General features: G+C 33.3%; 1 protein-coding gene across 1 annotated transcript; it reads left to right on the forward strand.

The window, feature by feature from the left end:
* Positions 1 to 11,773: 11,773 nt before the first annotated feature.
* LOC126887883 (uncharacterized) lies at positions 11,774 to 24,898 on the forward strand. Its single transcript, XM_050655778.1, has 2 exons — positions 11,774 to 11,957; positions 24,570 to 24,898. The coding sequence occupies exons 1-2, from the start codon at positions 11,934 to 11,936 to the stop codon at positions 24,777 to 24,779; spliced, it is 234 nt and encodes a 77-aa protein (XP_050511735.1). The 5' UTR covers positions 11,774 to 11,933; the 3' UTR covers positions 24,780 to 24,898.
* The last annotated feature ends 630 nt before the right edge of the window (positions 24,899 to 25,528 follow it).

Consider the following 25,528-nt stretch of genomic DNA (forward strand, 5'->3'; position numbering starts at 1 on the left):
TTACCCAGGATTCCATTGTGAAGAGCATTTGGCTACGATAGTTGTGCCCCCATGGCGCATCAGCGTGCTATGGGGGGGCGAAAGGGATGACCTGGGGCATTGGAGCGAGGTGGTGTGGTCCCTGTTTTTACTCGGGTCAAAACACCTCGCCCCAATGAATTGTTACACCCGAATGTACTTTTTCGATAGGGTGGACATCTCCCACAGGTCGGGTTGAATCAAATTGCTTACTTATTAGGGAGGAAAATGCTACTTTTACTCCCGAGAATGAAGTTTACTGCCTGACGCGTAGCGGAGGGCAGTAATCATTCAAGGGAGGAAAAGGCACTTTACTCCCATGTTATACACAATATGGTTTTTCCACCTTCCTCAAATAACAAGTCATTTTTTCATTTTTACTTAATTTATTTATGTATCTAACAAAATTTATTAAACTAAAACTAACAAGTAGGTACAATATAACTGTCAACTGTCAAATATAAGTCAAATTATTAATGTAAACATTATTAAATCAAAATAACAATTTACTGTTTTTTGCCATTTTGCAAAATACAGGGTGTCTTATAAATAAACGCTAAAATGTATAGATACTTATGTAATAGAAAATAGATATTGTACAGGGTGTCAATAAGTTATATTACATGAATGAAATACATGACGTCACTTTTACTTTTCCTCCCTAGGGACGAAAAGTACAGCTCCCTACAACAGGTCCGGAAAAGTATACTTTCGGTAGAGGTAGGTGGAAAAAGTATTGTTTTTGATAGTACAAACGTCACTGTCAGCATCGAATTACCGACGAACTGTTGCCTCACTTTTGAAAGTTCGCAATACTTGGAGCACGTTTGTTGCTACCTGTTGATCGCTACTGTGTGCTCTTAATGCAAATAGTACCAGAATAGACCCAGTAGAAAAAGAGTTGTAGCTAATGAAAAGTAGGTTCTTATTCGTCAAATTCCAAATCCAATATGTCAACTAGAAATAACCTAAAAATGAAGCACTCTTCGAGGAAAACTTATTACAACTTTTTCGCTAAGTTAATACTTTTCGAGTTATTTGCGAGTAAATATGTTAATTTTTTTTTTCAAAAAAAAACACGTTTTTGAACAGTTTCTTACAAAAAACTCAAAAAGTAAATATTTTATCGAAATAAACATGCTTAACAAAAATAGAGCCCATAAAAAGTGACAAAAAACGGTGTATGCATGAGATTCCTAGACCCAGTAAAAGAAGAGTTGTACCTAATGAAAAATATATTCATACTCGCCAAATTCCAAATCGAATATTTCAACGTGAAATAACTAAAAAATGAAGCACTTTTTGGGAAAAACTCATGTCAACTTTTCTAAAGTGTTTAAAAAAGCTTTATTTTTGTTTGTTAAAGAAGTTTCTAACATTAAAAGTAAGAAAGTTGGGCTCAAAATAAAGTTGCTTCCTTTTTTTGGTAAAAAATAGTGAAAATCACCCCCTAATTAGCATTCCAAATGAAATTAATCGTTACCACTTCACATGTTGCTTTACCTGTATATGTATTGTTTATATTATGATCTGTAAGTTTCATCGGTTCAAACTGCTTATTTTTGAAGGGGCTGTAGTTGAAAAGGCTTGAACTAGTCAATAATCACGAGTGTATGCAAATTTTGAACAGCCATGTCTTAACCAATTTTTGTCCTACAGAAAAACAAAAAATCAAAAATATTCAGAAAAGCAAAAGCTACATTTTTTTACTCTTTGTGATTTTTGGTGCCACGAATAAATTTTAAGTTATTTTGAAAAAAGCATTTTTTTCACAATTAAAAATTAAAAAAAGTTTACTTTAAAACCGAATGTTAAAAAGTAAGTCCTTTGAACCGAAGAACTTTACAGATCATATAAATAATACATAATTAAAGTAACTTGTGAAGCGGTAACGATTAATTTGATTTAAGACGCTTGACAAAAAAATGAACCAACTTTATTTTGAGCGTAACTTGCTTACTTGTGATGCTATAAATTGTTTAAAAAACAAAAATAAATATTTTTTTAGACATTTTAAAAAAGTTGAAATGAGTTTTTCCCAAAAAGTGCATCATTTTTTGGTTATTTCACATTGAAATATTCGCTTTGAAATTTGACGAATATGAATATATATATATATATATATATATATATATATATATATATATATTTTATTAGCTGCAACTTTGTTTCTACTGGGTCTAGAGAGTTCATATATATATACACCGTTAGTTTCACTTTTTCACTTCGAAGCTATATTTTTGCTTACATTGTTTTTTTCGATAAACTATTTACTTTTTCTGTTATTTGCAAGAAACCGCCTAAAAACATGGTTTTTTGTTGATTTTGTTGAAAAATGAACATATTTACCCGCAAATGTCTCAAAAAGTATTAATTTAGTAAAAAAATGCTATAGAGCAAAAGTTGCTTAGAATTAGTCATTTTATTTATTTACGGGCTTACTTTGAACGGGCTTACTACCCCTAGAAGGGGTAAAACTAACCCCCAGAGCAAAAGCACTAAAGCACACATCGGCACAATATCACTTTTCTTCTTTGACATGTTACCTATGTGTATGCCAAATTTCATGTCAATCCAAGTTATTCTTTAAAATTTGGAACAAAAACCGTGATTCCATGTACCGCATTAACGGTTTGTCAGATAAAATTTGGTTAGGTCCATGTCTTAACATACAGGGTAGCGAGAAAGTATGGAAACACAATAATTTCTCGGAAACCGGTAAAACGATTTTTATAGATTTTAGTGGATAAGGGACTTTTAATGCGGCCGATATTATAGTGGTAATTATATTGTTGTCAAATCTTGCGTTTTACTGGAAATCTAATGAACTTTATTATTTGAAATGGAACACCCTGTATATTTTTGACTTTTAAAAAATATTGATTTTTCTTATGTTATATTTCCAATACCTAATTGCCGTAACCCTATATATGCCGTATAACAATCCCTAAAAAACCCAATGCCAAAAAATGTGAAGATTATCGAATAATAAGCCTTATGAGCGGAATGGGACGTTTCGATGCCGCCGGTTCATCGCCGGCCGTTTCGATGCCGCCGGTTCATCGCCAGTCCATTTCATCGCCGTCATATCTCGCATTTACTAGAATTCCCAATTAATACTAAAAATAAATAATAATTGTAACTGTCGAAAATTCGGAAATATATCAGATAGCGATTAATTGACTAGCGATGAATCGGCCGGCATCGGCATCGAACTGGCGGCATCGAAACGGCGGCGATGAAACGTCCTAGACCCCTTATGAGCCATCTCCTGAAAACTTTTTAAAAAATTATACATAAAAGAATATATAAAAAGTGTGAAGAACACATGACAAACACACAATTCGCCTTCAGGGATGCATTGGGTACTCGAGAGGCACTTTTTGCAATACAAGTTCTCTTTCAAAGAGGTAGAGACGTGAATTGTGATATATATATATGTGTGTTTTGTTAATTACCAGAAAGCGTTCGATAGAATAAAACATGACGAACTGATGAAAATATTAAATTCAATTGGAATAGACAGCAGAGATCGCCGTATAATAAACAATATCTATTACGAACAAACTGCAGCTGTTAGAGTAGGGGATCAGTTAACAGACGACATAAAGATAAAAAGAGGTGTGCGACAAGGATGTATATTGTCCTCATTATTGTTCAATACATATTCAGAGCACATTATGAACCTAGCGCTAACGGACATAGACGAGGGAATACTTATAAACGGAGAACGATTGAACAACATAAGATACGCTGATGATACTGTCATTTTTGCAGACAGTCTTGAAGGTCTGCAGACACTTGTCTCCAGGGTGGCAGAAGTAAGTAGCAGGTTTGGGCTTGATTTTAACATCAAAAAAACCAAATACATGGTTATAAGCAAAAATAGGATACCACCTGGTCAATTACTAGTTAACCAACAACCTATAACACAAATCACCAACTTTTGTTATTTGGGTGCAAACTTAAATGAACAGTGGGACCAATCGACGGAAATTAAGATAAGGATCGAGAAGGCAAGATCAGCCTTCGTCAAAATGAAAAAAATCTTTAACAGCCACGATATAAAATTGGAAATAAAAATTCGTTTACTAAAGTGCTACGTATTCTCCGTTCTTTTATATGGCATGGAGTTATGGACCTTAACTGAAGCATCACTGAAGAGACTCGAAGCACTTGAGATGTGGTGCTATAGACGCATTTTGAGGATTTCCTGGATAGACAGAGTTATCAACGAAGAAGTTCTACATAGAACGGGTAAAGAGCGCGAACCAGGGCCTATTTTACCACTAGGCCCATGAGGCCCCTGCCTCGGGCCCGCATTGAATGGGGCCCGAAAAGATCACCAAAAGAATATTTTTATTGAAAAAAAAATATATTTAAATTTTTTTACGAACAGGAAATGATAACAAATTTGCTTGGAATTATATTCATAAACCATAAACCATTCTTATCAAAAAACTGCAATAAGAGTAGGTAGATTGCCTTGTCGGCATTTTAAAAATAAGCAAAATTTAAACACCCCTCCGAAGGATCAAGAGGTACGATTTACAAGAGAGTCCTATAGTCACATATTTGTCATAATATTTATTTAAAATGCACTTTTAAATTTAATATATTTTATAGTTTGATGTTTGATGCCGTTTTTTTGCAAAGATAAAGTATTGATTGCTTGTATTAGTTTTCAGTCCTGTTCTTTTTAAGTTAGCTCATCTAATCTATTCATTAATCAGTACTTAGTCGTTCTATTAAATTTCTTTGAACACGTTTTTTCTTAACTAAGTAATCGTTTCGTTATTATCATGAGTTACAAACATTTAAGTGGCAGTGAAAAACGAAAAAAAAAAAAATAAAAATCAAGAAAACAGGAACGGCTGGCACAAAAAGATCCAATATGATCATATTTTACAACCCACGACAGTGTGCAAAAAGGAAGTTCACCCTCCCATACTGTTCTTCTTTTTCTACGGCACTACAGCCCAAATTGAGCCTTGGCCTCCTTTATTTTTCGCCTCCAGCCTTGTTGATCTGTCGCTGCTCCCCTCCATACATGGACTCCTAAAAATGCTTGTGCATCGCTGCTTACTGTGTCTTCCCAGCGCTTTCTTTGCTTTCCAACCAGTCTCTTTCCCTGCATCCAAGCGTTCAGTGCTCTTTTTGGTAGCCTAACCTCTCCCATTCTTATCACGTGTCTGGCCCATTGCAATCTTTGTATTCTGATGAAGTTTGACAGGGGTGTTTCCTTATAAAGTTGATAAAGCTGGTTACTGTATCGAATTCACAGGTCCTAGTTTTCTCCTCAGTAGGTACTTTACCTTCAAATGTGTTGAGTTTGTTTTTGGATGTTTCTTTCAAGACCCATGCTTCCGTGCCACAGCATGCTATTGGTCGAATTAAGGTTTTATAGATTCTTATCCTTGTATTTTGGTGGACATTTTTAAATACATGGGAGAGAGCAAAATAAGCTCTGTTTGCCTGTGTTATTCTCCTCTGTATTTCTTTATCTTCTTATCCATCGGCAAATATTTCTACTCCCAGGTATGTAAACTTTCCAACCGTTTCAATGTCATCTTCATGTATAATGTTTTGTGGGACTATATTTCTTCTCGTCTGTATCATTATTTTTGTTTTTTTCTGTGTCAATTTCCAAACCTAGCCTTTTCGTTTGCGGTTTTAACTCTGCGTATGTTTCTTATGCTCCTGTTGATGTTCTACTCATAATATTAATATCATCGGCATAAGCGGCCAGTTGAACGGTTCTGTTGGTCAGTAGGTTTCCTCGTCCAGTCTGCATTTGCCTAACCGCATACTCCAGTGCCCAGGTTAAACAATGTTTGGGCCAGCCCATGTCCTTGCTTCAAATGCTACGAGATTTTGAAAAAGTCTGTCAGGTGGTTTTGTGCTCATACACATGCCTGAGTTTCATCCATTGTGTCTTTAATGAGCCTAATTAGCTTGTGTGGTATTGCGAATCCAGCCAAAGTAGATATAGTCTCTTCCTTTCGACTAAGTCGTATGCCTGTTTGAAGTTAACAAACACGTTGTGAACATCAATGTCCTGTTCAAGACTTGCTTGACTCTAAACATTTGGTCGATTGTCGATCTTCCCCATCTGAAGCCCGTCTGAAACTCTCCAATAATATTTTCTGCTAGTGGTTGGAGCCGCTGGTTTATACTATACTTAAGTGAGGACTTTATATGCTGTACATAGTATAGAGAAACTTCACGGTAATCTTTGCACTTCAAACAATTTTTAGTTATTGAAATATAAATTTTTTATTGCAATATATATTAAATATTAAAAATTTTATTAATTAAAAATTGCAATTTTAAAAATTTAAATTTTTGGTGCAACTATATTTCCATTAAATAATTAATACATTTAAAAAGGTATTATTATTATTATTACTATTTATATAAATTTTTGTTAGGGGCCCGAAAATTAAGTAGTGCCTCGAGCCTGATTTAAAGTAAAATAGGCTCTGGCGCGAACTAGTCGTAACCATAAAACGTCGCAAACTGGAATACCTGGGCCATGTAATACGCAATGAACAACGATATGACCTACTTCGGACCATACTTCAAGGTAAAGTGCATGGGAAAAGAGGTCCAGGACGAAGAAGAATATCCTGGCTGCATAACCTGCGAAAATGGTTTAACTTAACCACTACCGGACTTTTCAGAGCAGCAGTCAACAAAGTCAGAATAGCCATGTTAGTGTCCAACATCCGTAACGGATAGGCACCATAAGAAGAAGAATTGCCGTAGTTTAGGAGTTATTACTACATTTTTATTAAAAAAAATTTAAACAAATTATAAAAATTAATTTTTTCGGCCCGAGTAGACATTATTTTAGGTTTTTTGGATCATTGGGAACACAAAATATCTTTTGTAATTTTCTTCTAAAGGTATGTAATCGTTTCCGAGTTATAAACAATTTAAAACCGGAAGAAATCGAAAAATGACCTCTAGGTTCAAAAACACAAGTAAAAAATACAAGTTTTGAAACTACGAAGAGCCTAAAAAGTATAAACTTTATTGTATCAGATACCGATAAGTAATTTGGTCTTATCTCATTTTAAAACATTGTTTTTTTAAAAAGTTCCACGAGGAAAAAATTCATGTAGTTGGCTGTATACCATTTATTACAAAAACCATAATAGTTATTTACGATATAAGTGTTAAAAGTACACGTTTAAGGCACGCATGGAATGAGCGATAGCGAGTTCTGCAATTCACATGAGTGCCTTAAAAATGTACTTTTTAACACGCATATCATACAATATTTTTTCTACAAACCTAATTACACGACAATATCTACAAAAACTTTTACTTGAACTTGACTGACATTCCATTTTTATATTTTTTTGACATTACATAAAAATTGTCTATACGGTCAATACGAACTGCAGTGCCTTAAAAAAATTTTAAAGCACTAGTGCCTTAAAGTAGCATTTTTAACGCTCGTATGGAGTGCTAAAAATTGCTTTTTTAACACGGTTTTAGAAAAAATCCTTTATAAAAGGTATATTTGTTAAAATCCCTATACAGGGCTACATCAAGGACATAACTAGTTTTCAATCGGTTGACCGATCATCATCAGTGTTTGCTCAGAATCCAACATGCTAACCACCAAAGTAAAAAATTTATGGGTAAAAACCCTTTACAAATAATGCGTCATCGGAACATAGATGAACGATGTGAATTTTAAACATGTATCCTTATCAAGCTTGGTAGAAAGTGTAGGTACTGTACACCCTACTAAATTAAGATAAATAAACGTTTCTAGCTACTACCAGAGGCGTACGACAGGGGATAGTGGCTGATTGACCCTTCCCAAAATCTACGTCACTGACGAAATTGCTATTTTATTGTAATTTTTTAATTTTCCAATACTTTTTATGTAAATAATATACTCTTAATTTGTAACGATAAAATGATTAGTTTTCGAAATATTTGAAATTAAAAATGAAGCCACCCAATATATTAATCGAAATAACCGTGTCCTTCCATTTTTAACTTCAAAGATCTCGAAAACTAATCATTTTATCGTTACGAATTAAGAGTATATTATTTACATAAAAAGTATTGGAAAATCGAAAAATTGAACTAAAGTAGCAATTCCGCCAGTGGCGTAGAATTTGTAAAGGGTCAACCATTCACTTTCCCCCGTCGTACGCCTCTGGTAATAGCCAGAAACGTTTGTTTAACATAATTTAATAGTTTGTATATTACCTATACTTCCTGCTGAGTATGAAAAGGATACGTCGAATAGTTTTAAAATGCTGAGCAAAAATATTTTTTAAATTTTTAGATAAAACACCCTGTAACTCAGTAAGGACCCACATTTTATTTAAGTGTTTTAGGTTAAATCTTCGTATTTTGTGCTAAGGTTACTCCGGTTACTACATGGACAATTATTAATGAAACACCCTGTATAGTATTCGAATATCAAGGCTCCGAAATAAGACCCCAAAAGGACAGTCAGGTACCTAGGAATTACCTTTGACGATAGACTTAGCTTCGGGGAACACATACAAGAAGCATGTCAGAAAGCGGAGGGGATGACCTCAACACTAAATAAGCTAATGTCAACTATCGGAGGGCCTGGATCGCAAAAGAGGGCAGTTATGCTACAATCTATAATATCCATTATATTATACGGGGCCCCAGTGTGGCATGAGGTCCTCCGGATGAAGAAGTATAAGGACATGCTTCTTAGGGTCCAAAGAAAACCCCTGATCAGGGTATGCAGTGCCTACAGGACTGTATCTATCACTGCCTTACAGGTGGTGGCTGGTTCTCTACCGGTGCACTTCCTGGTTGGGGAAAGGGTCCGGATGTACAGGAGGGCCAACGAAGCAATAGGTTCAGCACCGTAGGAAAGAGTCAAAAGTCTAGAGATGTGGCAGAGGGAATGGGCAGCCGAAGTCGGAAAGGCGGCTTGGACGAGATCCCCGATTCCGGATGTAGTGAGGTGGTACAAGTGTCGGCATCGGCGCGTCAATTACTATTTCACACTGTTCTTGACGGAGCATGGATCGTTCAGGGAATATACCCACCGTATTGATAAATCCGAGGACGATATATGTCCCGAGTGTGGTGTTGTGGATGACGCGCGGCATGTCGTGTTCGTATACCCCGCATACCAAGCAGGGCATACCGAGCTGCAGCTGGGCTTGGGAGCTCCTCTGGGCGAACGTCGCGAGCTAATCGAGAAAGCTATCGACAGCAAGCGAGACTTCGATCTGATCATTCACAAAGACAATAAAGCGTAAGGAGGAAAAGAAAAGGCGGCTGCAAGCGGGAAGGCCGTCTCTATTTATTTATTTTATTTATGTGTTTCGGCTGTGGTAGGAATTCAGCGAGGGGAGGACCTTATACACCCAAACCACGCTGACTGCCTTTTTGTTTTATTTTTTAGTTTTAATTTAAATTTAAATTTTTTGTATTTTAATTTAAATTATTTTTACTTATTTATTTAATTTATCGCGTACTTATTTATTTTAATTTTATTTTACAAGTCTATCGTTTTTTTACACAAATGTTATGTATTAAATGTGGTGTACGCTTAGGACGTAATCATTAGGAGACTACTCCATGTACATACCTTGTGTATTGTCTCCGTTATGTTACATTTGTGTTTCTTTTGTAAATACCTTGTTCGCTACGTCCTAGGGTAGTTGGCGGGGAAGAATCTTTTACATCCAATCTCACCAACTGCCGCCTTTATCCTTTCTTTTATTTTTCTTTTTTCTTTTTTTTTTGGTTCTGTTTTGCTAGTTCCGTCGGAGGGGGGGTACCCCGGTCGTCTGGCCCGCACATGGGTTGCGCCCGACGGTCGCTCCACCGACCGGTCTGGTGCGATGCTCGTGCGGGGGGAGGGGGTGTTGGGTGGCCGACCAACCCATGGAATGCACGCAGAGAGTGCCGGAGGGGAGTTAAATGTTCCAGACCCATCGGCTGGAGAAAGAGGGGGTGAGTTTAGTCGGTAGCCGGCCCCGGCCTCGGTAGCGTGCTGGACTGAATCCGACACACCAGGGACACCTTCCCAGACGGTCTTTTGCATGTTCTCACTTCCCAAAAAAAAGTATAGCGATTAATGCGTGTCACGTAATGTATTAATGCTCTTCAGTTAGTTGAATATAAATTTTTAAGACAAATTGCATATTTATAAACTTAATATTTTGGACAACTACAATGATGCAGATATTCTTAATTTCCTAAATATGGCACCAATCACTTTCAGTCATAAGGGAAGTGATCTCATCACTTTCTAAAATATTCTACGTGGAAAAACTGAAACTATAGAGCTTCGTCAAAAAATTAATATTCATGTCTCATTAAGAACAACTCGGGTTACAGTTAGTTTTCATTACCCAATCCACCGTACTAACTATGATTTTAACAACTTTCTCACTAGAACTACCAGACCAGCAAACCACCACCCTAATACCACCCTAATATTGACCTTTTTCAATCTTGTAGCAAATTCCTGAGTCACGTTTTAGTAAACATTAATTAAGTAAGACTTATTATTAATTAACATTACCCATATTATGTGAACGTTCTTTTATTTAATTGTTATTACCTATTCTGTAATTTAAAAGTTTAACATAATTTTAATTGGGCTTTGCCCGTTTAGGTCTGGATCCCGCGTATGAAAAAAAAGTTGATTAATAGCAAGCTGAAAATTTGTTAATAGCTTAAGGGTGTTTAGTCGGATAAACTTTGATATATGGGAACACTGGAACAGGGGCAGTTTTAATTGTGGAACAGGTTAAAAATTTTGGAACGGTCACACCACGAAAACGGCACATTTATTTTGTCCGACAGAACAGACTTAAACTCTCCGAACAGAGATTAAACTCTCATGCAAAAATCAGACCATGTTCGAAGAGTTTAAGTCTGTTCTGTCGGACAAAATACATGTGCCGTCTTCGTGGCCTGACCGTTCCAAATTTTTAACCTGTTCCACAATTAAAACTTCCCCTGTTCCAGTGTTCCCATATATCAAAGTTTGTCCGACTAGACACCCTTAAGCTATTAACAAATTTTCAGCTTGCTATTAATCAACTTTTTTTCATACGCGGGATCCAGACCTAGTTGATAGATAAATAAATAAATAAATTTTATCTGACTTATTCATTTTGACAATTCACATTCTAAAGTAGATTACTTTAAAATTATTGCCAATATTTATGAGTTGCGTTTCTGGGACGACTTAATAGAAAATAGTTCATTCGATTACAGGAAATCAACTTTAACTTAATATCCGCCAGAAAAATCATAGTATGTGATTTAACTGTAAAACGACATGCCATAATGACAGTAAAATCACGAGGAAAAAACCAGGAAAAATCCTCGATAATACTATCCCGACATGGTAAGTATTTGGTGTTACATTCATTTTATGCTCAAAATTAACATTAAACTCTGATTTTATATGTATGTTATTTTAAAATATAAATCATGTATGCTAGATACGCTATTCAAAATGTATAATATATGCTTGAATTTTCAATATGAATGAGTCAGATAAAATTAAATTATTAGAAGGTTTTTCACCAAGCAAAATAAAACAAAATTTGTTTTTTTATTAATGTTTTGTATTTTGATAACGTTTTCCTAAGACGAAGTCGATAAGTGAAAATAGACATATTTCAAACTTAAACTGTGGGGTATTTCCCAAATAAAATATTAAAAACAATCATATCAGTCTAAATACGAAAAAGATATGGCACAAAAATCTTCATTTCATCATTTCGGGCCGTAAAATCCTGGCTTTACTAAAAAAATGTCAATATCTTTTACGTCATCAAAATCTCATGTAGAAATATAATGGTATATAATAAGATTAATTTGCCCATTTGCCTTAGTGTATATATTTTGTTTATTTTGAAGACTATTTCAAGATGAGGGTTATATCTGCAATAGTGGTGAGTGTGTTCATTTAGTTTTTGATTAACATATAAATACATAAAAACATTTATTCGATGCTATATTGTTTTTTATTAAATTTATCTATTTACTTTTCTTTTTAAGTGCTGTCGCCAGTCACACAGTCTGCCGTCCGGTGCTTATACAGATGCCGCGCCCAAGCTCAAAAATATTTAACTTTATCTATTGAAAAGCTTGTTTTTTGCTTTTACTGAAGGGAAGTTTTTGATGATATCATTTATATTTAATTCATTTAGCAGGTCCGCGTTAATGGAAAAAACTGCTAAGGAGTTCAAATTTTCTTGGGAAATTGCATTTCTTAAGTAGGTCTTTACCCTTTTTAGTGTCGAAAGAAAGCGTTCGCCATTCGCCACTTGCATTTGCGACCATTATGGAGAAAAAAATACGCAGGCAAATATTAACGTTTGGAAATGAAGATATTAATTTATTTTCGTATAAATCCTGTGCCAATTCTAAAGGAGAGTCTATTTTTAATTGGGGAAGGGATGTTAATAAATGCTTTAAATGATCACATTCTTGGGGAAAATACTCGTCCAAATCATCCTTGTATTTTTGCTCTAATTTGACTGCCAATCTGAAAATAATTTTATCTTCCGTAGTTTTTAGTTTAAACAAAAATTCAAATGCTCTTGAACAAGATGTAGAACTATCAGATCGGCGAATAATCTCCGACTTAAGATTGTCTATTATAAAACATAACATTGTGTTCGCATTTTTTTTTTTTTTCGCTTAAACTTGCATCCGAATTCTTTTCTCCTAATTGTAATTCTTTTTTGACAATCCTCTACTCAGCATAATTTTGTTAAAAGTAGGATAGAGATGAATATCTGTGGATATCTATTCTATCGACGAGGCTACTGACGCAATGGGTCGGCAAATCTCGAATTTAATGACTGGAGTTTTAAGCTGTTCAGCCGATGACTGTAATAGTTATAGGATCCGATATAAGGTCGATTTGTGCCGATCTATTTAATGGATAAAAAATATTGGATTGGTAATTTAGCATGTTAAAAATTACAAAAAACAAGGGTGCCCGATCTAATGTTGTTCTAACTATAATTAATAATTAAAAAATGACATTTTTTATGAATTCAAAAAAAATTCGACCCTGGCAGATATTATTTCAGATTTATTGGATCTTTCTAAACAAAAAAGGTCTTCTGTGATATTTTTCTAAAGTTGATCGTATTCGAGTTGTAAACAATTTAAAACTTAAAAAAAAAACGAAAGATGACAATTTTCAAGGCTCAAAAACACAAGTACAAAATATCGTTTTTGTAATCATCAAGTACATAAATTCAAGTTCAAACCTATTTCTATCAGGTGTCGATAAGAATTTTAGACTTGTATTAGTCTAAAACATATTTTTTTAATTGTTAATGAGGAAGTTTTCTTATGGAGAGACGGGCATAAACAACTAAAAAACAATGTTTCATAATTAGTCTAGGGCAATAAGGATTTTCTCGGGACACTCAAAGATCCAGGTAGCTGATTACTTTTTTAGTTATTGTAGACCTATAGGAAGAAAACCTACCTGTTTCCTGCCTAGAGTTCGCGTCCGTTTTTTAATTATAAACAATTTAGTGTAAAAATCGCGATTTTTTGGATTTTTTACACTCCATTCAAAAACTAAATAGTTGACATAAAATTGCAAAATTCAGTTTTTTAGAACATTGAAAACCCTTCAAAATGCCGATTTTTGAAAGTTAAAAAGTTAATTTGTTGCTACGCAAACTGCAAAATAAGTGAAAATCGTTATTTGTTAATAACTTTTACCAAAACTACCTTAGAACTTTAGCGTTTCACCCAAAGTTGGATATTGGGGTACTTAACAAACCTTCAAAATTTAAGATTGATCTATTAATTAGTTTAAGAGTTATTCTATTTGTTTATCCCAGAGACCATTATTTTGCAATAAGATAAGACAGAAAATAATGAAGATAGAGCAATTCTGAGTATGCCAAAAATGAAAGTAGAAGATTAATAGTATCAAAATCAATTAAAAAAGATAAAAAATGATTAACATAGTCAAAAATCATATTGCCAAATTTTTAAAATTTTGTAGTTTAAAAACATTTAGGGCCGGTTGTTCGAACGCTAATCAAGAAGTTGATTATAATCAATCATTTATTGTAATCAATTTTCTTGATGGGAATCAAATCGCGACATGAAAGAAAAATATATGTAAAACACTAATCAGTTATTGATTGTAGGTAAAACAGTAATTAAAATATAGCCGCAGCTCTTAAATTATTAAAAATTGCTTATTATTATTATTGATTTGTAAGTAAAAACCAGAAATTAACATCAGAAAGAGTTTAATTATGTTTTATTTTAAATTAAAACTAAAATAATAAAATAAATCAGTCAACATAACCTCAAAATGCGACATCTGTCAGAAGTACGCTTAATCAAATATAATTGTAATTAAATATTTGATAATGATCAGTTTTGATTAACGTTCGAACAACCGGCCCTTAGAATAACTTTAAAAATGTTGTTCATAGAAACAATCTTTTTATATATTCGATAAGATAGTATTTTAACACGAATTTTAAAATAAAAAAATTTAGCCTGGGCTCATTTAGGACAAAGTTAGCCATATGTTTTTTTTTAATTCACAGCTAATTTGTGTCTAATAATTAAGGAATCTCATTAATGCCATTTTAAAGAAGGAGATTTGTATTTTTCCTTAAAAATTTTTCACAAACATTATACCTTCACAGCACCCTCTACGATTTTTCAAAAATGTAGTGCAAACGATTACTAGGGGGAACCTACAAATCCAGCGAGTTAAAATACCGAAAAAGAAATTTCAAACGAATATAATTTGCTGTATCTCCGGATCAACTCAATGGATTTTGATCTTTCATTTTTTAATTGGTATGTAATTTTTACGTACATTACAAATATATGCAATTTGTTTATAAATTTATTAATTAATTAACAGTCTAATTTGTTTAAACATTTCTTGAAAAAATATTTTTTTTTACAAAAATCTATTTTTTAAATCATAGTATCATTAATGATCACAGAAAAAGTTAAAGTACACTTTACAAATAAATAATTTTTATTAGATAATTATTTATTGAAGATAATTTATTTACTAAAGTATACCTTAACTTTTCTAGATTAATAGGGATAGTATGATTAAAATCATGGATTTTTGGGAAAAAATTATTTTTTCAAAAATTATTTAAACAAATTAGACTGTTTGTTAATTAATAAATGTCTAGACAAATTGCATATTTGTAGTGTACAGAAAAATTACATACAAATTAAAAAAAGAACGATCAAAATATATTCAGTAGATCCCGAGATATAGAAAATGATAATAGTTTTAAGTTGCTTTTTTAGTTTTTGAACTCGTGCATTTGTCGGCTCCCAGCTTCCCCTTCACTTACCACGACTAGTCACCAGTTAAACTACATTTTTAAAAATTCGTGCAAAGTACCAGTTTTTCTAATATGTAAAATGAATTTTTCTACAGATAATATTTTTAAAGTTATTTGAAATGCTTTTAAACTACAAAATTTCACAAATTTGGCATTCGGATTTTTGACTATATTAGATAATCTTTTTATCGTTTTTTAGTACATTTTGATAGTATCAGTTTTCTACTTCCATTTGGCATACTCAGAATTGCTCTATCTTCTTTTTTTTTCTGTCTTATGTTATTGCAAAATAAAGGTCTCTGGGATAAACAATTAGAATAACTCTTAAACTAATTAATGGATCGGTCTCAAATTTTGAGGGTTTGTTAAGTACACCAATAGCCAACTTTGGGTGAATAAAGTTCTAAGGTAGTTTTAGTAAAAGTTATTAACAAATAACGATTTTCACTTATTTTGCAGTTTGCGTAGCAACAAATTAACTTTTTAAGTTTCAAAAATCGGCATTTTGAAGGTTTTTAATGTTCTAAAAAATTAAATTTTGTAATTTTATGTCAACTATTTAGCTTTTGAATGGGGTGCAAAAAATCGAAAAAATCGCGATTTTTGCAGTAAATTGTTAATAATTAAAAAACGGACGCGAACTTTAGGCAGGATACAGGTAGGTTTTCTTCCTATAGGTTTACAATAATTAAAAAAGTAGTCAGCTACCTGGATCTTTGAGTGTCCCGAACATGGTCTATTTCTAGCTTATTACCCTGGTCTAAATGAAATAAGTCCAAAAGACTCATCAGTAACTGATAGAATAAGGTTTAAACTTGAATTTGAGTACTTCGTAATTTCACAAATGATATTTTATACTTATGTTTTGAGCCTTGAAAATCGTCATATTTCGTTTTTTTTTTCAGTTTTAAATTGCTTATAACTAGAAAATGATCAACTTTAGAGAAAAATTACAAAAGACCTTTTTTGTTTAGAATGACCTAAAAAAAATCTGAAATAATATCTGCCCGGGTCGAAATTTTTTTTAAATTTATAAAAAATTGTTAACATGCTAAATTACATGTCCAATAATTTTTATCCATTATTAAACAGATCGGTGCATATCGACCTTATATCGTAACTTCGACTATAAGTGCCATATTTCTTGCAAATAATTATATTGGTATAAAAAATGTTATATCAAATTTTGATTCTTCTTGTTGTATTACTGTTCAAAAAATAAAAAAAAATAGTAATAATTCTGTTCAGAACGAACTGTCCTATATAAAATCAAATTTTGGCATTTGAAAACCGCTTCGCGCGTACCGCCCCGGAATCTTCAACCGCCCGGTGCTACAGCCCCGAAAAGACCCCTGTAAAACCGGCGCTGGCTGTCTCCCAATCGAAGGTTGGACATCATCACCAATATCTTCGCTCTTTTTACCATTACTCTGAAGAGTTCTATTGAACACCATTTAAATCAGACCTTTACGTTTTTCAACCATGACACCCTCCCTCTTTCCATACTTCTTCTTCGTCTTATTTTTCTCTGTGTTATCAATTTTATCATTTCATGTCACTCTCCCTTCATTAAGTGTCCCAGATAATGTACCTTGCTAATTGCTTATTTTTAATCTGTTTATTATTTCTCGCAATACTTCCGTCTTGGTTTTCTTCTGTGTCCAACCCATTCTAAGCATCCTTCTGTAACACCACGATTCATACGAATGCAGCTTATTTAGGTGTTCTTGCTTTAGTGTCCAGCTTTTCATATTATAGTGTCGAAAATGCGTAATATATCGGAGTTCTCACTCTCAGGTCGAATGTAAGATCTTTATAAACATTTTTCAAACGCATTGTTTGCTGTTTATATCGTGGCCTTTATGTTTGTTGTTTGATTATTATTTTCTGAAATCCAGGTTTTCAGATATTTGCATTTTTCAACACTTTCTATTGGTCCATCTCCGAAATGTATGTAAAAAGAACAATTTGATTATTTACCAGATATTCTCCATTTTCAAGTTTATCGATAAATTACTATTCAACGAATAATTACTAAAAATCTTGTTGTTATAGTGTTTAATAATTTGTTTATTTAGAAGATTTTTTAAAAATGATGAGTGTGTCTGAAATAGTCCAGAAACTGAAGCTATTCACCTCGCAATTTTTACAGAATGGTTCGATTTGCTTGAAAAGTACCCCGCACAAACCTTATGGAAATTAGGTCCCATTGGATTTAGTTCATATTTTGGGAAAATACTCTTTAAAGCATTGTGACGAAAAGTTCTCATGGGCACAATTCGATCGTATGGAGGATTTTCAAGATACAGTGGAACCCCGATAAGTCGGCCCCCGATAACCCGGAAGTCCGGCTAACCCGGACCGATTTTCATCAGATAAACATTTTGATTTTCAATATTTTGTATTTTTCAATTTAATTGTGGCTTATTTCCAATCAAAATAGTTAATTATCAGACAAACCTTTCAACAATAAAAATGTATGTAATGTTATATTTGAGAGATAATGTGTACTTATGTGTGTAATTTGAACTATACGATATTAAAAATGACTCATAGCACACGCTGCAGAAACAACAGCCACCTGTCTGTAGTATCTATTCCTTTTTATTTCAAACTGTCAGCATTGTTTAGGAAAGACTATTTAAAAAATTCTTTTATAAACAATGGTCTTTAGTATTGTGTGTCTTGTATTGTTCGCTTCCATTTGCTTACGTTTGGGTTTGGTGTTTTTTTTTAGTAATTTTAATGAGTAGGCAGGTACTGTGCATATTTAGAAATATATTTCATGTTATTTCAATTCTAACGGAGTTTATCTGTAAGTATACCGTATTTTATTAATTTTTACCATATTCTCCGGCTATCTCGGATTTTCGATAACCCGGATCGGTCGCGGTCCCGATTAATCCGAGTTATCGAGGTTCCACTGTATAGAGGCGCAAACTCGGAAAATTATAAGATTTACCAGGTATTCCAATTCCCTGAGTTACTGGTTATCTGGCAACATGTAGAAATTTGGTTAAATAAAAGTACTAGTAATCTAGGATTTTTTCCTGGCTATCCAATGGCGACCTTTACTTTGACCTTGACTTTCAACGGACGTCATCTTCTAGAGTTTCGAGGGTTTTAAGCCTTAAATTGATATAAACAAATTACTCGTGAGTTTTTGGGATCGTTAAACACGAATATGCAACCGAATTGACCTACGGAGCACGTGGTGGCCATTGCCACTGCAAGATACGTCATCTTCTAGAGTTTCGATGGTTTTCGGCATTTAATTGATGCAAATGAATTACTGGAGGGTTTTTTGAGGTCGCTAAATACGAATATGCCACCAAAACCGACTCCCGGAGCACCTGGTTTCTAAGGACAATGAAAGGGGCTCCTGGAGTTTCGAGAGTCTTCGGTACTACATTAATGCAAACGGATTAGTTATAGGTTTTTGGGGTTGCTGAACACGAATACGTGATCACATTGTGCCTACGGCACAATGTGATTCGTGGGTCGGATCGGATAGTGTATGCATGTTCAACAACCCCAAAAACTTAAGAGTAATCCATTTGATTCCTCCATTTGACTCCTCCGAAACTCCAGAAGATAACCTGTCTTAGGCACCAGGTACTCCGATGTCTGTTCTGATCGGGTATTCGTGTTCAACAACTCCAAAAACCTATGAGTAATCCGTTTGCATCAATGTAGTACCAAAGACCCTCGAAACTCCAGGAGCCCCTTTCATTAATCTTGAAAACCAGGTGCTCCGGGAGTCGGTTCTGGTGGCATATTCGTGTTTAGCGACCCCAAAAAACTCTTCAGTAATTCATTTGCATCAATTAAATGCCGAACACCGTCGAAACTCTAGAAGATGGAAGATGGCGTCCCTTGCAGTGGTCCTGGCTACCACGTCCTCCGGAGTTCAATTCTGATGGCATGTTCGTGGTAACGATCCCAAAAACTCATGAGTAATCTGTTTAAATGAATTTAATGCTGAAAACCCTCGAAACTCTAGAAGATGACGTTCGTTGAAGATCAAGGTCAAAGTAAAGGTCGCCATTGGATAGCCAGGAAGAAATCCTAGATTACTAGTACTTTTATTTAACCAAACTTCTACATGTTGCCAGATAACCAGTAACTGAGGGAATTGGAATACCTGGTAAATCTTATAATTTTCCGAGTTTGTGCCTTTACATCTTGAAAATCCTCCATACGATCGAGATGTGCCCATGAGAACTTTTTATCAGAATGCTTTAAAGAGTAGTTTTTAAAGTATGAACGAAATCCACTCGGACATAATTTCCATAAAGTTTGTGCGAGGTACTTTGAGAAAAAGTAGTGGATAGTCCAAGGATCAATATCTATATAATCCCGAAAGGCGCTTTTACCATGCGGATGGTTGTCACCCCATCTCGGGGGTGAAAATTTTTTATTATATTTTGACCACAAAAGTTAATAAAAACATTTATTCTAAGCAAAAAACGTTCTATACATTTTTTTGATAAAGTTAATAGTTTTCAATTTATTCGCTATCGAAAGTGTTAGTTTTATACGGTTTTATATCTAAAAAATGAATGTTTTTCGATGGTATACTCATTTACGATTCACTCAATTTTTGCCATAGAAAAAATTTTTTCAAGCCAAGTTCTTGGGAATTAAATTACCTACAATTTCATATTTAAACATTGTTTCGTATCTCTGATGCTAATCTTTCTGTTCTGAAGAGAATGGCATTTTTTGCCAAATTACAAAAATTTGTTATTCGCTTTAAACTCCAGTGTTTTAAAAATTATTATTCTAAGCCAGTCAAACTTCTAGAAGAATGAATAAGGCCAATGACGAAAAATACCGCTTACTTACATTATTATGCTTCCAATTGGATTTCTCCTTTTTTTTTCAAAAAAATATATTGATTTTTAATCGTAACTTTTTAATTTTTTGTGTTAGAAAATTTGGTAAAAAAGAATTTTGTAGGATTTTGCAAGATCTATAATTTTATAACTGTTAAATCCTTTTAAATCCTCAGTCACAAAAAGAGGTGACATTGAAAGGGTTGATGAAGGTATTTTTTGCATGTTTTTACAAGGTTTAATTGCCAATAGCTCACTCAATTTTTGCCGTAAAAAAATTTTTGGCAGACCAGGGTCTTGGGAATTAAATAAGCTACAATTTCATATTTAAATATTTTTTCGTATTTCTGATGCTAATCTTTCTATTTTGAAGAAAACGACATTCGTTACCAAACTACAAAAGCTCGTTGTTCGCTTTGAACTCCATTTTTTGAAGTTATACTTCTTTACGCGCGATATGAGGGTGAATTTTTATATGTTAAAACCTACGATCCCGGCGTATGCGCATTATAACTTTGTTCTGATTGGATGTTCAAATGACATGTCAAAAATTATCCAATATGGCAGCTGTAGCGCAGCTGTGGTTTGGACGGTTGACGGTTTGGTTATGTATGGTTGTTGCGTTTTAAAAGTTGTGGGAAGAGAAACAACAAAGGTTAGTTAATAGTTATACTGCCTTTTTAAATAGTTTTCATATTATATTTTTGAAGTTATACTTCAAAATGTTTTAATTTATGTATGTATCAGTTCAGAAAAGGTGTGGAAAGAATATATTAGTGTTTTTAAATATATTTTTCTACAACTTGTTAAAAATGCAATTTTTAGGACTCCATAGGAGCGTTAAAAATGCTACTTTAAGGCACTAGTGCTTTAAAAATTTTAAGGCACTGCAGTTAAAAGTGAATTGTCAAATTTTGAAACGTCAAAATATTTATATTTCATTTATTAACATTAATATTAATAATACAACTTGCGCAATTTCAAAAAGGTGGTTTAAAAGGTTTTTTATTATAATTTTGTGTCTTTGGATTTGTCTTCCTTGGGCGTAAAATAATAAAACATCTATTTTTATATTTCACTTGTCACCGTGATGTATAATTTATGTATATCTGAAAGGTAAGTAGCATGCGGCTTGATGGCCTTGTTGGTAGAGCATTGGACCAGAGATCAAAAAATCGCGAGATTGCGGGTTCAAATCCCGGACGATTCATATTTTTTTCTTTTTTTTTAATATTTGGCATTGTTAAGTTTTGGTTCATTTTGGTAATTATTGTTAATTTTTTGTATTGTAACTGTTAAGTAGGTATATTTATTTCGTTGAAATTATATTATAATAGAAGTATAACTTCTTACGTGCGTACAAAGTACACACAAATTCTTTTTTTTTAACTAATCATTCTAAGCCGGTGAAACTTCTAGAACCTATTAATAATACATAAATAAAAAAGTCCAAATCAGGTCAATGACTAATTTTAATTAAGGTGGTGATTAGGGGTTGTTTCCAATCACTTTTTGCTGAAAAAAATTGGGACTGGCATTCTTTTCATTATTAGTCACTTAATTTTTAAGCTAGACACTTTTTTTATTTTTGGAGATAGTAATCTATAAATAGTTTAAATTAGTTATCCTCGAAAAATGCATAATATTCCCATCTTTTGACTTTGAAACTACAATATTTAGCATTTGAAGAAGAAGAACTAACATAATATAATAAAGTATAGCTCGATTACTATTGGTCGTAAAGAAAATTTTAAATAACGGTTTTGTTTATTTTTTCAAAAGGTACATTTTCGTTAGGTAAAGTTGTTTTGATAGAACGAAAACTTTTTGAGTTATTAGCAGAAAACTCAATAAAAACATTTATTTTTCGATATAAAACTAACACATTCGATAGCGAAGAAATCAATACTTATTAATTTTATCAAAAAAATGTATATTACGTTTTTTGCTTATAATGAATGGTTTTATCAGCGTTTGTGATCAAAATATAATAAAAAAATTTCACCCACGAGATGGGGTGGCAACCGCCCCCATAGTAAAAGCGCCTTTTGGCATCATATAGATTTTGATCCTTGGACTATCCACTACTGATTCTCAAATTTTCAAGCAAATCGATCCATTCTGTAAAAATTGCGAGGTTTTGTCCTATTTTATAACACGTGGTGACAGATATGAACTCCTAAAATTAATTATGCAGGGAAAGATTCAAGGAAGGCGGAGCATAGGTAGGAGAAAAATGTCCTGGCTGAGAAATCTCAGAGAATGGTTTGGATGCAGCTCAACTGAACTCTTTAGGGCTGTAGTCTCGAAATTGAGAATAGCAATGATGATTGCCAACCTTCGTCGCGGAGATGGCACGTAAAGAAGTTTAAGCTTCATTACATGGACTAAAATAGTCGTGATATTATTTGTCAAATTTTTTATATAAATATAAAAATACTAACATTTATTCGATGTTATCTTTTTAATCTTCGTCTTTAAAAGTGATGTCTCCCTATCGGTGGTTGAATATAATAACCCCTATCTTTACTCAATCTAAGTAATTACGTGTTCAAGATATTTTTTATGGTAACTTTTTCATTTTTTGTGTTTATTATTTCGTATTCTTTGTCCATTACTCGCAATAGTTTTCTACGTTTTCTTCGATGTTCATGCTACTCTAAGCATCGTTCTGTAACACTACATTTCAAATGACTGTACCTTATTTATGTGTTTTTGGTGCAGTGTTCAGCCTGTAAGTTCATATTGCAGTATCGAAAATTTGTATTATCTCAGGGCTTATTTACTCTCACTTATAAACTAGCTCTTTAGGAATATTTGTATTTTTGTAATCGTTTATTCTAATTGTTATTGTTATTTTGTGACTATTTATAAGTTTCGTCCATAAAATTGTAAAATTTTTAGTGACAATAAAACAAAAGCATTAAATTTTATCAATATTCGAGGTATGTCGAAAAATATGAATTTCGTTCAAGAGTAAAGTATCTTTATAGTTCAAAATATTTAAAATATAAGGGTATAGTAGCGCAACAACCTTATATTTAGATCATTCTTAGGTCTCTACTACATAATAAATGTTGCATTTTTACAAATTTTGCCCTTACTATTTCTATACAGATTTTAATCTTTTGTGTTTGCTCTGCGTTTTGACTAACCAATTTTCCTAGATATTTGTATTTATCTACCCTTTCTATCTGGGCATTATTAATATGGAGTGTTTCGTTATTTTTTGGATTTTTGTAATGACCATGAATTTTCTTTTCTTTTCATTATAATGCCATATAATATGGTACACTTTTCGTTCAGTCGTTCGTTTGTTAGAAGTCGTATTGTTCAGTCGTATGTTTGTTAGAAGTGAATATGACAGTGTCATCTGCATGACTTATATTGTTAAGGGTTTCACCATTTATGATCATCCCATTCTTACACTCTCCTAAAGCTTCTTGGAAAACGGCTTCGCTATATATATTAAAGAGCAGTGGTGACAGTATACATCCCCAAAAATTTCTATTTTTTCCGACATTTGATTTTCAATTCTTATTTTGACTTTCTGGTTCCAGTAGAGGTTTGCAAATACTTTGATGTCGCGAAATGAATAAAAGTCGATGTTTTTTGGTTAAATGTTAATAGAAGCCATGACGCAGTAAAAATTTCGATATCCACGGGATGGCACACATTTTCTGTTTACCTCTCCCAGATGTTGCAGTTTAAAAACACCGGCCAGTAATTTTTCTATTTTAAAATGCTTCGTTTCCTGTGGTATAATAAATTACTTATACTAGCACAGGCAAAAGCTCATTCAGTTGCAATTAATAACACAATTGTGGTACAAAACAAGCATGGATTTAGAAAATCCTGCCTGGTAAGGTTCTGGACTGAGAACTCAGAGTACATAATACAGTATAATATTATACGTGTCGAACAACACAATATAGGTTACACCTATACAGTGATGAGCAAGATAATAACCGGCAAAATAACTCAAAATATGGAAAACATATTAAGTTGTGAGATAAAAGGAAATGAAACTAGTAGAGGTGGGAAATTTAGAGACAAAACTTATAAATTTATATTATATTTGTTGTTTCCCACCTTTAGACGTATCGGACGAGTTTGGCAACTGGCACTGTGACAGTTTTAGCTGAGGTACTCCTCTGATATGCCTAAAGATGGGAAACGATAAATAGAATGTAAATGTATAGGTTTTTATCGCTAAATTTCCCACCTCCAATAGTTTTATTTCCTTACAACTTAATATGTTTTCCATCTTTTGCGTGATTTTGCCGGTTATTAGCGCTCATCACTGTATACTAATGTCTCCATAAAGTGGGAGTTAAACATTTATTTTTTATTCTAGGCATTCTTCTGCGTCGTCCTTTTAATAATCCAAACTATATCCGCAGCACCTTCGCCCGTTTTTGGGGGTGGCAGTGACGGTGGTTGCCCACTCGGTGGCTCTGGAGGCAGTGACCTAGGTGTGGGTTGCTGTCCCGGTGGAGGTAGTGATTGCTGTGGCGGTGGAGGTGGAGGTGGCGGTGGAGGTGGCGGTGGCTGCCACCGTATATAAACTTATAATTAAAATTAATAATTTTACATGTGGACTCTATAAAATTGTCTATTTTATCTTTCTTTATTGTACATACATTGTAAAATGACTTTGTCATAATAATTAAAGTGTTTATTTCTGTTTGTTTTAATATTGTGGGTAATACTCTAAGTATTACAGTATGTGTTAAATTAAAAAAAATATAATGTACTATAATTTATAATATAGTATATTAAGTATGGAGAACGGTAAGGGTTTTATACCGATCGAAGACAATTGTTTGACCCCAATTATTGTCTGAGATCGGTTACCCTTAACGTTCGACATGCTTATAACGTTTTTTGCACGATTGATACCATTATAAATTATAAAATTAAACATTTTCGTCATATTGACTAGTTTCATTCATTTTATCAAGATAGATACTTTGGTTGTTAGGTAGTAACTAGGGTGCATAACAACAATGGAGAATTGAGTTTTTATTTAGTTGTCAATAATTTTAAGTACAATTTTGATTATTATAAATTAAAATATGAGCGTAAGTGAATTTGAAGAAATTGAACGGGCTTGGGAAGAAGGGTGTCCCGCAATTATTCCCGAAAAATGCAAAATCCGTTATCAAAATACCTACCAAAGTTTTAAAAAATGGTGCGAAGGCAAGAATTTAAGAATCGAAGAAAAGACTATTGGCATATTTCGTTCAAAGACATATGCAGTTGAAAGCTCCTGGAAGCCTCTGGGCAGAATATTCAATGATTAAATCCACCGTT

The sequence above is a fragment of the Diabrotica virgifera genome, chromosome 7 (assembly GCF_917563875.1).
Source record: "Diabrotica virgifera virgifera chromosome 7, PGI_DIABVI_V3a".
In the NCBI taxonomy this organism is placed as follows: domain Eukaryota; kingdom Metazoa; phylum Arthropoda; class Insecta; order Coleoptera; family Chrysomelidae; genus Diabrotica; species Diabrotica virgifera.